The sequence below is a fragment of the Labrus mixtus genome, chromosome 18, assembly GCF_963584025.1.
Source record: "Labrus mixtus chromosome 18, fLabMix1.1, whole genome shotgun sequence".
Classification (NCBI taxonomy): Eukaryota; Metazoa; Chordata; class Actinopteri; order Labriformes; family Labridae; genus Labrus; species Labrus mixtus.
Window position 1 is genome coordinate 18,613,756 of NC_083629.1, and position 13,132 is coordinate 18,626,887.

Genomic DNA, 13,132 nt, shown 5'->3' on the forward strand with positions numbered 1-13,132 from the left:
TTGCAAAACTGAACCTCTGGAGAACTTAAATCCAGCTATATATTAGCACTGGACAGCATTAGCTTAAAACGTTCCATTTAAAGACTCCATTTATGTTGACAAAAAGTAGTTAAAGAGATGTTGAATGTAAAATATTATACACTTTGCAGTATTTCAGTCTGTATAAATAATGGTTGTCAGGCAGTGCTTTATGTGTTAAGTGTTTGGTCTTTGCCAAATCTTTTTGTTCTCCTTCAGGTGGACTTGGGGACTCCGTCCTTTCCTCAGCGACTTTTAAACACTGTTGCCAGAAGACAGGCGTCTGTCATCGCTGACCTTGACGTCTTCCTCTCTTCGTATATATCCCCGGGATGAAGACCCATTAGCAGTGAGCACTTCGACTAAACTGTCTCCAGCAGGGACTTAGTCTGCCTTTAACCTTTTTGCACCTGAAAACTATCTACTTGACTTTTTTTATTCTAAGAGCACTGTTACATTGAAGCAGCTTTTTTGTATGAAGGTTTTTTTTTTACATATTGAAACTGTATTTTTATACGTGTTATGTACATTATTGCTTGTAACAATCACAATCTCATTATACCAAAGATTCACAGAAGTCTTAAGGAGCAACTTGAAAACACATATTTAGCTAAATATCCAGTGTGTCAAAGCTTCAAAATACCCCACCTAATCCATTTATTCAGGTTTGTTTTTAACGCTATAGCCTGATAAGTACACTGATATAGTTCAGCTCCTTTTAAAACCTTTAAGTGATAAAGTGTTGGTTGATTTCTGCTTTTACGTAGCCAAATAAGTGAGACTTTTACAAGCTCAGCTACAGAGATTAAGAACTTTTAAACTGAAGTTAGACAGGTTACTCTTATTTAATGTTCTTTACTACTCGAACACTTCAGCATTGTTTACTTTCAAAGGTAACAATAACATGTAAAGACCCCCGTGTTTAAGATAACGTTCAGTAGTGTCTTTGTTCCAGATCTGGTTTACAAGGATTTTGCAAAAACTTCAAAGCTAAGATTTATAAGATGTGTATTTATTTCCTCAGGCATGCTTTTGTTTTAACCACTTAATGACCTTAATTCTGCAGAAAATGAACTTTTTTTATCTAAAAGAGATGAAAGGGGGGGTGGGGGGGTGAATAGCTTTTTAACCAGTGAAATATAAGGATTAGCTCCCCTCACTGCTCGAGTAACTTTCCTTCTGTCCCTAAGCTATGTGGTGGACAGTACGGTGTTGTAATGAAGAAATTGAAGAGAAGTATTGTTACTTTTTGATCTGTGTAGACAAATTGAAAACCTCTCATAGCACTTTTTTAGGAAGGAAAAAAAAAACGTTTTGTAGCAAACAGGGAGGTGGTGAGTTAAAGAGTCAAAAACCTTTAAATATAAGATGTTGAGGAGCAGTGGAAGATTACTTTTTAACCAAAGGTCTCTGACTCAAGTCCCTTTGTGTGTCCTTGAGCTAAATACTGCAGAGACCAGGGATAGAACTCTAAAACTGGACCTGACCCCTGACCTCCCTTTTTTTTTTTTCACTGTTAAAGCTATTGATACCGACACAATATGGTACCCTCAATCTAAAATCGATGGGTTTTTGTTCTCGCCTGTTTTGAAGTCGTATTTATTTTGTTCCTCTTGCCTTCTGTTTGAAATGCTGTTGAATGTTTTGTATAGGTGTTGTTTTTATAAGCAAAGCTATTAATGCATCCCTTAATGTTACATATTGGAGAGTTCTTTTGGTTTTTTTTGTACAGTGTTGAAACTATGCAGAGTCCAAATCAAAGGCAGGACTGTTGTTGGTCAGAGCGGGGTCAGCTGTATCCAGCTATGAAGCCATATAATTAACAGTAGTTGAAGGTTCATGACTGTTTTGGCACAGCAGCTGCAGCGCTCGATGTGTGAAGAGGAACCAAAGAAAATACTGAAGAAGAAGACACAGATTGAAGGAACACAGTGACAACTTATTGTACTGATTTTATTTCTGTCTACATATATTTTAAGTGCTCATTTCATTTTGTAAAAAGCGTTGTTATTTATGAATTGTTGATGCGTTGTATTTGTATTGTAAACAACCAGCTTCCTGTTGCTAAAAAGATGTTCGGCCAGTTTGTTTGGCCATTTTTTTTATGAATACAATACATATTTTGAGTAAAATGTTTTCACTTACCTTTTGATTTGAAGTGTTTTTTCTATAGTCATCAGACGTATAGTATTTACATTAAATCGCAATTCTTAAATGGTTTCATCCCAGAATTGAATACCTCCTCTGACTTTAAGTGGCTCTTTTTATGTTCTTGCTTCTGTTTTAACCAAATTTCAGTTAAACTTGGATTCAGATCTGAAGTCTGTTGTTTCTAATAACAGGCATTTAAGTGAATGTACTTCAGTCTATATGTCTGTTTCTGCCAGAGGAGCAGATTAACACAAGCAATACCCAGACCTTGTACACCTTGACAAAGTCATGATGATAATAAGGTTAATGTTTAGAAAGACCTAAATGTGCTTTAAATGGTTTTGAATCTGTTTGGGAAAAAAATGTTTATTTTGTTATTTTGTTTCAGTAAGGTCATTTTGGATCTAAAATCAGATATATTTCAGCTGGGGGAAAATAATCAGCTTACTCCTTTAAAAAAAAAAGTTAATTTTATTAGTTACACTCAATACTAAATAACAGGAGTTTATTTGTAACTTCCAATATTATACACTTCGAAACAAATAGATTCATCTCTTTTTTTTGTTTCCTTTCTGTTGTAGGCAGTATTTCAAATTGAAATGTTTACTGATGCTTCTTTATGAGCTACAAAAGCAAACTAGACCTCCATCGACCAGATTGACAATTTCTACATAGTTACTACTAATGCCTAAAACGATGTCAGATGAAGTGATCATCAGCACACTGCCAAATCAGCATTTATTTTTTCAACATTTTCAGCAGCAAAGATGCCTGATGAGCAGTACATTTGACTATTAAGAGAAGATACGCTTTTTGTTTGAGAAAAACATTATTAACGAAGGTACAAACGAGACAGAATCAGCAAAGAGAAAATAGGTACTCCACAGGGGCTGCCAAAATCAACAAAAACTGAAAGTTCCTCACATTAACTTTAATAAATGTTGGGTTTGATCATTAAAAAAAAAAACTCAAATTCAACTACCAGTAAATCTTTTGTATAAATGTAGTGCCCTAGAAAGTAAAATAATTCTCACTGGATGTACTGTAGTGGGTTAGAAGTATAAAGTAGCAGAGAATGAAAATGTTGAAGTGAACACATCAAAGTGTTTACTTTGTTTCACCTTTTTTTGAAAGGTGTTGGACATCATTTGTAAGTGAGGATCTTTGTCCAGGACTATGTCTCTCCTTGTCCAGACCGCCTTCTCTGTTCAGCGTGTACATGGCGCGCAGAAGCGGCAGTCGTGGAGTTGACATTTGTTAGAGGGTCTTGGTGGGAGGGTGGGTGTTGTGTGTGCGATTAGAGCCCGGTCTGGGCGGGGTGGAGAGGAGAGGGGGTGGGGGGGGGGGGGTGCACGGTAGATCAGAAGTGTCTCTGCCATTTAGAGTCACCAGCTCATGTCAGGAATGTCCGTCCCTGCTCGCGCACAGATCATGTACTGGATGCGCCCACTTTATTTTTAACCCTGCAGGGTGGGTCAGTCGCTGGCTTTTCGGGAATGACCGTGGAGCGCGCGGCGCCTACAGCCCCTTTCCCTCGTCCCCCGTGCCCTCCTCGCGCTGACCAGGACCCCGCTGCTTTAATGGGATTATAACACTTGTCACTGCAGGGAGAAAACTCAAGATAAACACTGGTGCACAGGAGAACATCAAGAAACAAGTAAGTGAAACTTCATGGCAAAGCAAGTTTGTCCAGTAAATGAATTTGTGTGAAGAAATTCTTGATATCTTGCCAATAAGTGTGTGTCAAACAGTAACTTTATGACACTCTTTCACTAAGACTGTTATTGGTTGTTTGTAGTAAAGTTCCCCTTTTTTTTTTTATCAGCCACCTGTTGGAGGCTGCCTCTCAAAAATGACGTCGTTTTCAGTCGCACCTCGAATGTTCATTAAATATTCACGAATTAGCCCTCCAGTTGTGTTTAAATTGAGCTACGTGCTGTTTGTTTGTTTGTTTTTTTCATTATCAAATTGTTATCTTTCCTCTGAATGGGGCGCGTTGAAAGTGCGCACAGTGACGTCACTGCGCGTGGTATCGCGTGGGCAAGTGCGCTTTCCAAAAGTCGTCTCCAATGAGCGGTAGTGGTGGAAAAGAAAGTAACTGTAATGTTGTATTGAACGTACTACTATTGCCATACATATAAGTAATGCTTCTCAAGAACACATATAAGGAGACTCAACTTGAAAAAAGTTTTGGGCTTTTATTTTTTAAATTAAATTATTATTGTTCATGGTTTTCTGTTTGACTGCTGTGGGCCTACCATTGTGTTTGGTAAGGGTAGAGTGAGTTTAAATGTTTTTTTCATTATTTTCTTGATCTAAGATAAGTTTAATCTAGAACATCATGTAATATTCACTAAATCTTACACATGTTTTTTTTGTAAAGTCTTAATCTGTGAACTAGCTATAGCTACAACTTTCAGGTAGGCAGGTTTTCCTTTAAATGTTATTGATAAAGCAGGATAAGTACCTACATTTTGTACTTTTCTACAGTAGGCTACTTGACACAATTATTCCACGTCTAATCGTGCATTAACCGAGCACTTCCTATAATTAGATGTTGTCTCTCTTATCCCATCTTTGTTTGGAAACAATGTGCTGGCTTCTCAGAAACAAAGACCAAATATTCCCTAAGCAAAACAGACGTTCGTCCTCATTCCCCTTAAAAGGACACAAAGTGTGTGTGTGTGTGTGTGTCGCCATGTCTGGACGAGCAGGGAGCAGGGACTTCAGTGTAAACACACTCCAGGAATAGTTTACTATCGATTCCTTACGACCTCGCACAAGATCAGGCTCAGGGTTGTCGCAATCCAAACATTACTGACCACAACGGTGACCTTTTTCACAGCTTGTGTAAATAATCAATCTACAGTATGGATTATGCTGAAGACAGACGGCGACTTCCCACTGTGCTGGTTCTTAAATCTTTTTTAGAATGACACCGAGTCATTCTGTGTTGATATTTACAATTCAAAGGGAACATTTAAGCAGCAGACTTTGGTGGTTATTCAATCCAGTAACCAGCCGCCCTTTTCCTCCTCTTCCTTCCGTATTGATCCCTGTCTTCTTTGTAGACTCAGATTTACTCTCTGCTGGACCACATGCCTCCCTCTCCTCAGTCCAGTTGCTGCTGCTACAGTTTCACGCATGCTGTAGGTGCCCACATTTTCACCACACCCATCTCTTATTCCCTCCTGTATGACTCAGAATAATGTGCTCCCTATGGCTAATGTGTTTCCGCTCCTCAAAGTGCATCCACAAGGACTTTACTTACAGCTGGGAGCATGGTTTGCAAGGTTATTACTCATCTTGCAGGTGCTGATTTGATGTTTAAATTGCAGCACGATTGTTTACCGTGTAGTTTTGCAGTAACAGCAAAGGGGAACAATAAGGGCACTTAATTAAAAAATCACAAGCAGCGGAAAAAGTTATCATGAAAGAAAAAGCTATTTCACGCCTCGCAAACAAGGAATTGTTTTGTTTATATTCTTACTCAGCAAATCTTGAGAGTGAAAATCTCATTCACACCTTTTTATACATTTAAAAAAAAAAAAACTGCAGAAAATATTAGCGGAGCAGCATCCACAGCAACAGGAGTTTAAAATATGTGACTTCTCCGTACTATTTTTTTTTGTTCCCTAGCAGTGCTTGGAAATCTGTAGAAATTGCAGGCGACATTTTAATCATCCCTCTTTTGACACCAATACAACTTTTGAGAAATTAGCCAGCAACCCTTACTCATCATCTTGCAATGTGTTGCTGAAATATGTGTATTTACTGGACCATGTGCTGCTGAGACTTCATCTTCTACAGTAGCCTATAACTTGATGGCGCACACAGAGTGAACTAGCTTACCTCCAAATTACACATATTTGCTATTTAGACTTAAAACAGATAGTTAGCCCCATTGTCCTATAGTAACACACCTAATAATGTGTCAGTGTCTCACCAGTGCATCCCGAGTATAATGACCTTCTGAACTTTAGCATGTTAGTATAATTATTGTGAGCCTGTTAGCATGCATTAGCATTTAGATTGAAGCTCTGCCAAACCTATTTACAGGCTCAAGGAGCTGCAAGCTACTTAAAGACTCTCTTACTAGTTTTCCATTATTTTGCATTTTAATTTGAAGGTTATTATCTGGAAGTTATCCCAACGCAAATGTAGAAATTCAATAATTGTGGTTAGCTGCAGGTAGTTTCAGCAGCCAGTTTTTAGCTAAAACTCTTATCATGCATGTGTTTAAATCACCTTACAGATATAAATGTGAGCAGGTGCTCCTTAGGCACACTAACACTCTCTCTTAACATTATTTATTAGTGATTGCATGTTGTTGGGGTTTCTTAGACTCTGCCCAAGTGGAGCTGGTAGCTGTGAGCGAGCAGGTGTGTAAGAGCTCTGCCTCTTGTTCAAGGACACCAGGAAAGGACACCTTGCTATTGACAGACACACACTGGATGTGGCAGGCGGTGAACTTTGTGTCACTGGACTGTCTTTAAGAAGCACGAGGCCAGCTAGCCTTCAAACAGCTCTCAAATGAGCCGAGGACAGTATCACAAAGTCTCAGCTTGCACACTTAATTTGGAGCGGTTTGTGTCTTGCAGCTCAGTGCATCAGTCCTCCGACTATATAACGGAGAGCGAAGGAGCTTGTGGGTATGAACGGTGTGTAAGGCGGTTTGTACAGTTTGTAAATGCTTGTGCGGTAGTGCTGTCCAGGTTGTGTGTGAGGTGATAAGGGGATCCCCGGCTGTGGGTGGTGCATCACCAGACTGATAACAGCTGTCTGCAGAGGACTGATACTGAGGAGGAGGAGGAGGAGGAGGAGGAAGACTTGTACTGTAGGGTGCCATCATTGTGCATCACCGAGGGCCTCTTTTCTGAATGTACAATAGACACAGAATCCTCTTTAGTCACATTGTGAAGTTGTGTCTGCAGTGACGGAAAGTAACTGAACAAATGTGTTCAAGCATTGGAACCACTCCGACTAACTTCAAAGGGCAATTATTGATCTTTTTACTCCACTTTATTTAAATGCAATATATATATGACTGTCTTACAAAATATGATTCAATTTCATATATGAAACTCCCAGACAGTATCAGTAACTGATCCATCAACAATGTTAAGGACGCGCATGCACGATAACACTTTTTAATAGCAATAAATACACCGAGCTAGAACTTTTTATTTGTTAGACGTCAACCAATAAATTCATCCGAATCTACTGTATCTATCCTTAATTCTACTAAGATATGAATATTTGTGGGTTTCTTAACTCCCCTAATTCTAAAAGCTTTTGGGTTGAAGACAAAACAAGACATTGGAGGATGTCATCTTGAGCGTTTGGAAAAACACTGAACAACATCTTCCCATTTTTCTGACAATATAGATACATTAGAAGGCAATTTATAGAAGACAATAAACCCATAACGTAACCAGTACTTTAACAATACATCAATAAAATCAATGATTACATCATAAGCATGTGCAAATCCCGCCCTTTTGCACTTTCATACTCCGGCACTTCACCTCCCGTAGCAGCACTTTAAAGCACTTTAGCTCTGAAGGTCACCTTATCCTGGTATGTTTTGACCAACATAGCACAGCCACTTTTTATGCTTTTATATACTTGTCTCCGTCAGCTAATGTACAGTTTATGTTGTTTGTTTTTGCTTGTCATTGTGGATTTATGTAAATCTGTATATGTGTGTACCATCAACCTGCCAAGGGACTTCAGATTCAATTTAGCCTGAGGCTACAATCTGGTATATTTACATGTTTATGTTCATTAATGTGCACTGTCCATATTTTAGATAAATAAAAATCACTTTAATCTCTCAGTATCTCAAAAAACATGAGATATTTTATGATTGTAGTTTTCATTCTGAGCCACATAAGGACACTGCCCTGGGCCTTTCTTTTTGTTCTTTTTGAACTTCAGCATCAACACAAGTTGGATTCCCCGCCTCACTTCACTTTTCTCTCTAAAGCTCCAAAACACCTGCCAACAGAAGCACACAAACACACAGAGCCTCAGTTCAAACTACGTGAGCTGCATCATTCAAATACCGGTGGTTTCGTCATGTTCTGCAGTACAGGGGGGGTTCCCCTCCCCCTGTGAAGAGTGATAAGACAGCTATGCTGCACACAGATAGAGCTATCTGAGCGGGTACCCTTCAACCCGCCATTCCACACAAAGAATAGACGTGCAGACACACTGCAGGGTGACAGTGGAGCAAAGTGACACGCACAAAATGGAGATTATGAGAGGCACAGGAGTCTGTGCAATGTGGACGCTGTTATAGACGGGATTTCTGAATGACTATATACCTTCAACCCATCTATGAGTGTGTATAGTTCTTCACATTACCAAAATTAAAATGCTCATGCCAGGTGCAGAAAGAATCACGTTACAGTGAGATTGAAAAATCGAAAAAATATCTGATCCAAACAGATGACAGTGAGACAGAGCTTCTTACGGACCAATCTGGTGTCACAAGTTGGCATTCTTTTTCTGTTTCGTCTCTACAGATGGACTGCAAATGATTATTTTGGTTGTCAGTATATCTGCAGATACATTCCTAAAGTATTTCAGTGATCGTTTGGTGGAGAAAATATCAAAGAATGGTAAGATAAAACAAAAAAAGCCCATTAAAGACAGTCCAAAACCTAGCTTCAGTATCGTACTGAATTAAAGGAGAATCAAACTCAAACATTTGTTCTGCTGCGATCATAAACCTGTGCTATTTTTGTTTGAAAAAAGAATGAAATAAAGCACACATTGGACATGTGGCTGCAGGATGTCGGGGATTGAACCCTCGACCTTCCGGTTGAGAGACCTCCGACTCTACCACTGAGCCCCAAATAGTTCATATTGTTTAAGATATTGAGCAGACACATTTGATCACAGCACTCTGCTTCGAATAATGATTTGTGTCTGATTTGGTTTTTCAAAAAAGGAGCTACAAGTTCAAGGGCTTTGAGAGAGAGAGAGAGAGAGAGAGAGTTGGCAATGAGATGCAGTAAAGGCGCTTGGAGGGCTTCAGCCTCTGTACATGGGGCGCACAGACTAACCTCTAGGCCACTGTTGCTCTTATCCACTGAGAACTTTGTCTCTGGTGTGATTTAGATATTTGACCCCTGTGATGTCACAGAATCGTTTATTGTCCTCAGTAAACGTCTGAAAAAGAGATTTAAGGTACAGCACAGAGAACCTTCATTCTTTTAAACCTGCACAAACATCATTCCTCATAGTGAAGGTTAAACATCCAACCGACATATAAATGAGTGAAGCTGATGTTTTGATTGTCTTTGTCCTCTGTGTTTATGTTCTGATGTCTGCTATAATTTTATTAATGAAGTCTCAGCGTCCCTTTTGTACATGCTGAACTCCAGTTAATCATCATAATCAGTCATTCTAACACCTCCACCGTCTGTCCCCTCTGTTTCAGATCTCCTCCGCTCTTCAAGGTCCATCCTGCCGTTTCATCCCCTCCACTCATTCCCCCCTCACACCCCAGACCACCTGAGGACGCCTGCCGCCGCACCCCTCACCCGCCTGCCGCGCTGGCTACCGCCATGACTTCCACCACGGACTTTGACAATGCGGAGATCTCGCAGCAGTACAGTCGCATCAACACCCGCTTCGAGCTCTGCGACGGGGAGCTCGACAATGACAACAGCTCCGCCCGGCTGTTTGAACGCTCGCGCATCAAGGCCCTGGCAGGTGAGTGCGCGCATAGTAAACAGCCTGTGTCCTCTCAGAGGTGTGCGTGCGACAGACTTTTGAGATCACTGTCGTTTTTTAGAGCGTGGTAGAGCTAGAATGGAGAGCTATAAATGAGCGTCTGTTTGACCTTCACATAGATTTTGATAAAAAAAGAAAAACAACATAAGACTGCAGGTGATCTCTCATTCCACTGCAGATCTCTCATTTAGAACTCTGCAGGTGTTATTGTGTGTGTGTTTATGCATGCGTTTTTTCCTGGTGTCACACCCCCCCCCACCTCACCCCCCCCCCCCCCCCCCCCCCCCCCAGCAGCTGAGCCCTGACTCTGCTCCACGCCCTCTGAAAGTAACTGGGATCACTTGCACATTCTCTGAATGTACAGTGTCTGACTGTTCTGGACAGCTGCCCTGCCTGTCTGCCTCCCATAACACACATCTCTGGCATTTCTGGCTAAGCTGGAAGGCTGTGACCCACCTGTGGGGGGGGGGTGGGAGTGGTGGGGGGGGGGGGGGGGGGGACTGCTTGGGGGTTTTTAAATAGCGGTGTTTCTGAGGTGGTAGGAAGCGTAACAGCAAAGGGGAGCTCAGGGTCACACCATGTTTATTTCTGTAAAGCTGTAGACACAAGAGAGGTCAAACACAAGGTGGTAAAACATGGATGCTGCTCTCTGGAGGAGGTACTTCTGGGGTTTCTAAAAAAAAAAAATGTTACATACAAGTGAGCAAGGTTATAATAGTTTTGCGTTTTTCAATGTTTCTGTTTTGTTTTGAATTGTGTTTTTCCTGATTTTTCAATAATTAACATTAGTTTGTTAGTTTAGTTTAGTTTAGGCGGCAAAATCTTTAACATTTAGGGCAGGGGTCTTATGATGTCCTGTTCTCTGCACTCAGTTCTCTACACATAATTCTAAACACCAAAAAAGTGTTGAGGTTCGATATCCAGCTCTAGATCTGGGTGGGCGAGATGCTTAAAGATGTGTCCAGACGGTTAACCCCGGCAGCACTCTCACCAGTTCACTCGCTGCATCTTTCTGCCTCTTTAAGTGATGAGGGCTTCTGTGTGGGTGTTTGTGATATTGTGTTAGAGTGCTGCTGCGCTGATGTTTCTGTAATGCAATCAGTGTTTCCTGTCAGAGAACGAGAGAGCGAGAGAGAGAGAGAGGGTGGAGGAAAGTGAAGAGGGAGTCCGGGGATGAGAGAGAGGCTCTGAAAGACGTCCGCGGCTGATTTACAGCTTGTGAACGCAGAGATATTTACCCGGCATGCCTTCAAGCCTATACATGACATATTGAATATCCAGCCGTTTACAATGCTCCTTACATAAAAGCGATATAAAGGCACATTACATTGAGATGGGTTGTCCGAATGTTGGCACAGGAAATCACAACTGTGCCAGTCCTACATTTCACATTCAGTGATGTCACGACTGTGTGGGAGTGCCTGGCAGAGGGAGGGAGTTCTGGGAGCACGTGGATGTTTTGAAACATATTGTATGCATGGATGGGGCTCGAGAAACCACTCTGAACCGAACTGAAGGCTGCCTTGCCTGAGCCCTTGTGCCGCCTGAGAGTGGAGGCAGAGCATCATCACGGCAGCAGCAGCAGCAGCAGCGGCGGCGGCAGCGAGGAGAGAGTGAGAAAGGAAGAAGAAGAGGAAGGGAGGGAGGGAGGGAGGGAGGAAGTGAGCACGAGAGGGATCTGGAAAGGAGGACAGAGAGCCAAGAGACAGAGAGGAGGAGAGACGTGGAGTGCCAAGCTCCTCTGCCGGCTCCAGGCTGTGTTGTTCTCGTCGTTGTTTTCAATTTGGGGGGGTCAAGATGAGCAGCCCGTGCCTGCTGCGCGCCACCCCGATAAGCCAACCGGGGCTCCGAGAGGTCAAGATCAGCCTGAAGGCCAGCAGCAGGGAGACCACGGCCATCCGGAGCAGCGCCAAGGACACTTCCAGCCGGACTTATGCAGAGAGAGAGCCCCCTGTTCGGGTCGGGATGAGCAGCAGCAGGAGCAGGAGCACCCCGCCTGTTCACCGGGCCCAGAAACCCGAAATCAGGAAGAGCACGAGGGGAACCAGCAGCGGAGGGAAGCAGCAGGAACCCGAGCACCACCCGGAGAGGAACGGCACCCTCCTGCACATCCCGCTCAGCGTGGCGCCCGTGGGACTCTCCACTTTCTCCTCATCCTCTTCCTCATCCTCCTCCTGCACCCCAAGACGTCACAGGGCCTCACACCCTCACCCTCCCCCCGCCCTCCTCTCCTCCTCCTCGTCCTCCTCGGCTAAAAGTATGAAGAGGGCGCGCTGGCTGAGTTACAGCACCTCCAACATCTGCTTCAACTCCATCCTTGATGGACGCTTCAGGCAGCTGCAAGGTACAACAGGGGAAGAGTTATGTGTGTGTGTGTGTGTGTGTGTGTGTGTGTGTGTGTGCGTTTGTGTGTTTGAGTTGGCCTTCCTCTCCTGCCTCACAGATGAGAAAAGAGAACACTTTTCAAATCAATACCCCTCCCCTTTTCCTCAACTTGTGTTTGTGTTCAGCGGAGGACGGGATCGCAGGGAGGTCGGGTTGTGATGTAGAAAAGTGAGAGTTTAGTTTGTCGTCCTGACGTGGAAAGTGGAGGAATGCAGCAGCAGCGAAAGTGGAAGCCTCACTCGCTCTTTTATTAAATGTATAGGGTTGTAATTTATTTATTTTCAGGAAGCTGTGGCTCTGCCCCAATTGTTCACTGACTTGCCTTTGAATAATTCATGGGCAAACCCCTAAAAAAGGTTATGATGGTTTCCCTCCAAAGCCATTCAAAGCTAGGTAATGTTATGCACTCTCATGTGCTCTATTTGCTTCAAATGACAAACGTTTTCATCATTTTACCTTGATACCCGACCTCCATACAAGCCTTACCTTTCGCAAACTGTTCCAAATAACAAAAAACAAAACTTTTTTTTTTTGATCCTTTCCTCCTCGTTTCCCTCAATGATTGCGTTTGTGATGTTAGAAACAGAATCATTTTCTGTGTCCGTCTAACTGCTCCCTGCCCGTGTTATTAAGGTTTAAAGAGAGAGGTTTGCCGTCACTGTGGATTTTTGTTAGCTTGCACTATGCTGTCCAACTCCCTGATGACAGGAGTGCATTAGTGAGAGGGAGAAAATGGAGGAGACGAAGCTGGATCAGAAAGGGAAACATGCTTTTTTTTTCTTTTTTTTTTTTCTCCTTGCATCTGCTGGATTTCAAGTATCGACTGACTCTG

General features: G+C 42.3%; 2 protein-coding genes across 3 annotated transcripts in view; both read left to right on the top strand.

Moving 5' to 3' along the window:
• stard9 (StAR-related lipid transfer (START) domain containing 9) overlaps window positions 1–2,162 on the top strand; it is a 43,606-nt gene extending 41,444 nt beyond the window's left edge. Inside the window, exon 32 of the mRNA XM_061062353.1 lies at window positions 238–2,162. Coding sequence (XP_060918336.1) covers window positions 238–354 — 117 coding nt within the window. The 3' untranslated portion in view covers window positions 355–2,162. The remainder of the gene's footprint in view (window positions 1–237) is intronic.
• A 1,386-nt stretch (window positions 2,163–3,548) lies between these two features.
• sptb (spectrin, beta, erythrocytic) overlaps window positions 3,549–13,132 on the top strand; it is a 47,719-nt gene continuing 38,135 nt past the window's right edge. The window contains exons 1-2 of one of the 2 annotated variants that reach the window (XM_061062459.1): window positions 3,549–3,826; window positions 9,620–9,894. In XM_061062459.1, the coding sequence (XP_060918442.1) occupies window positions 9,747–9,894 (148 nt within the window). In that variant the 5' untranslated portion in view covers window positions 3,549–3,826; window positions 9,620–9,746. Of the gene's footprint in view, window positions 3,827–9,619; window positions 9,895–11,697; window positions 12,260–13,132 lie in introns of those variants that run through there. The other variant, XM_061062460.1, reaches the window with a different exon arrangement.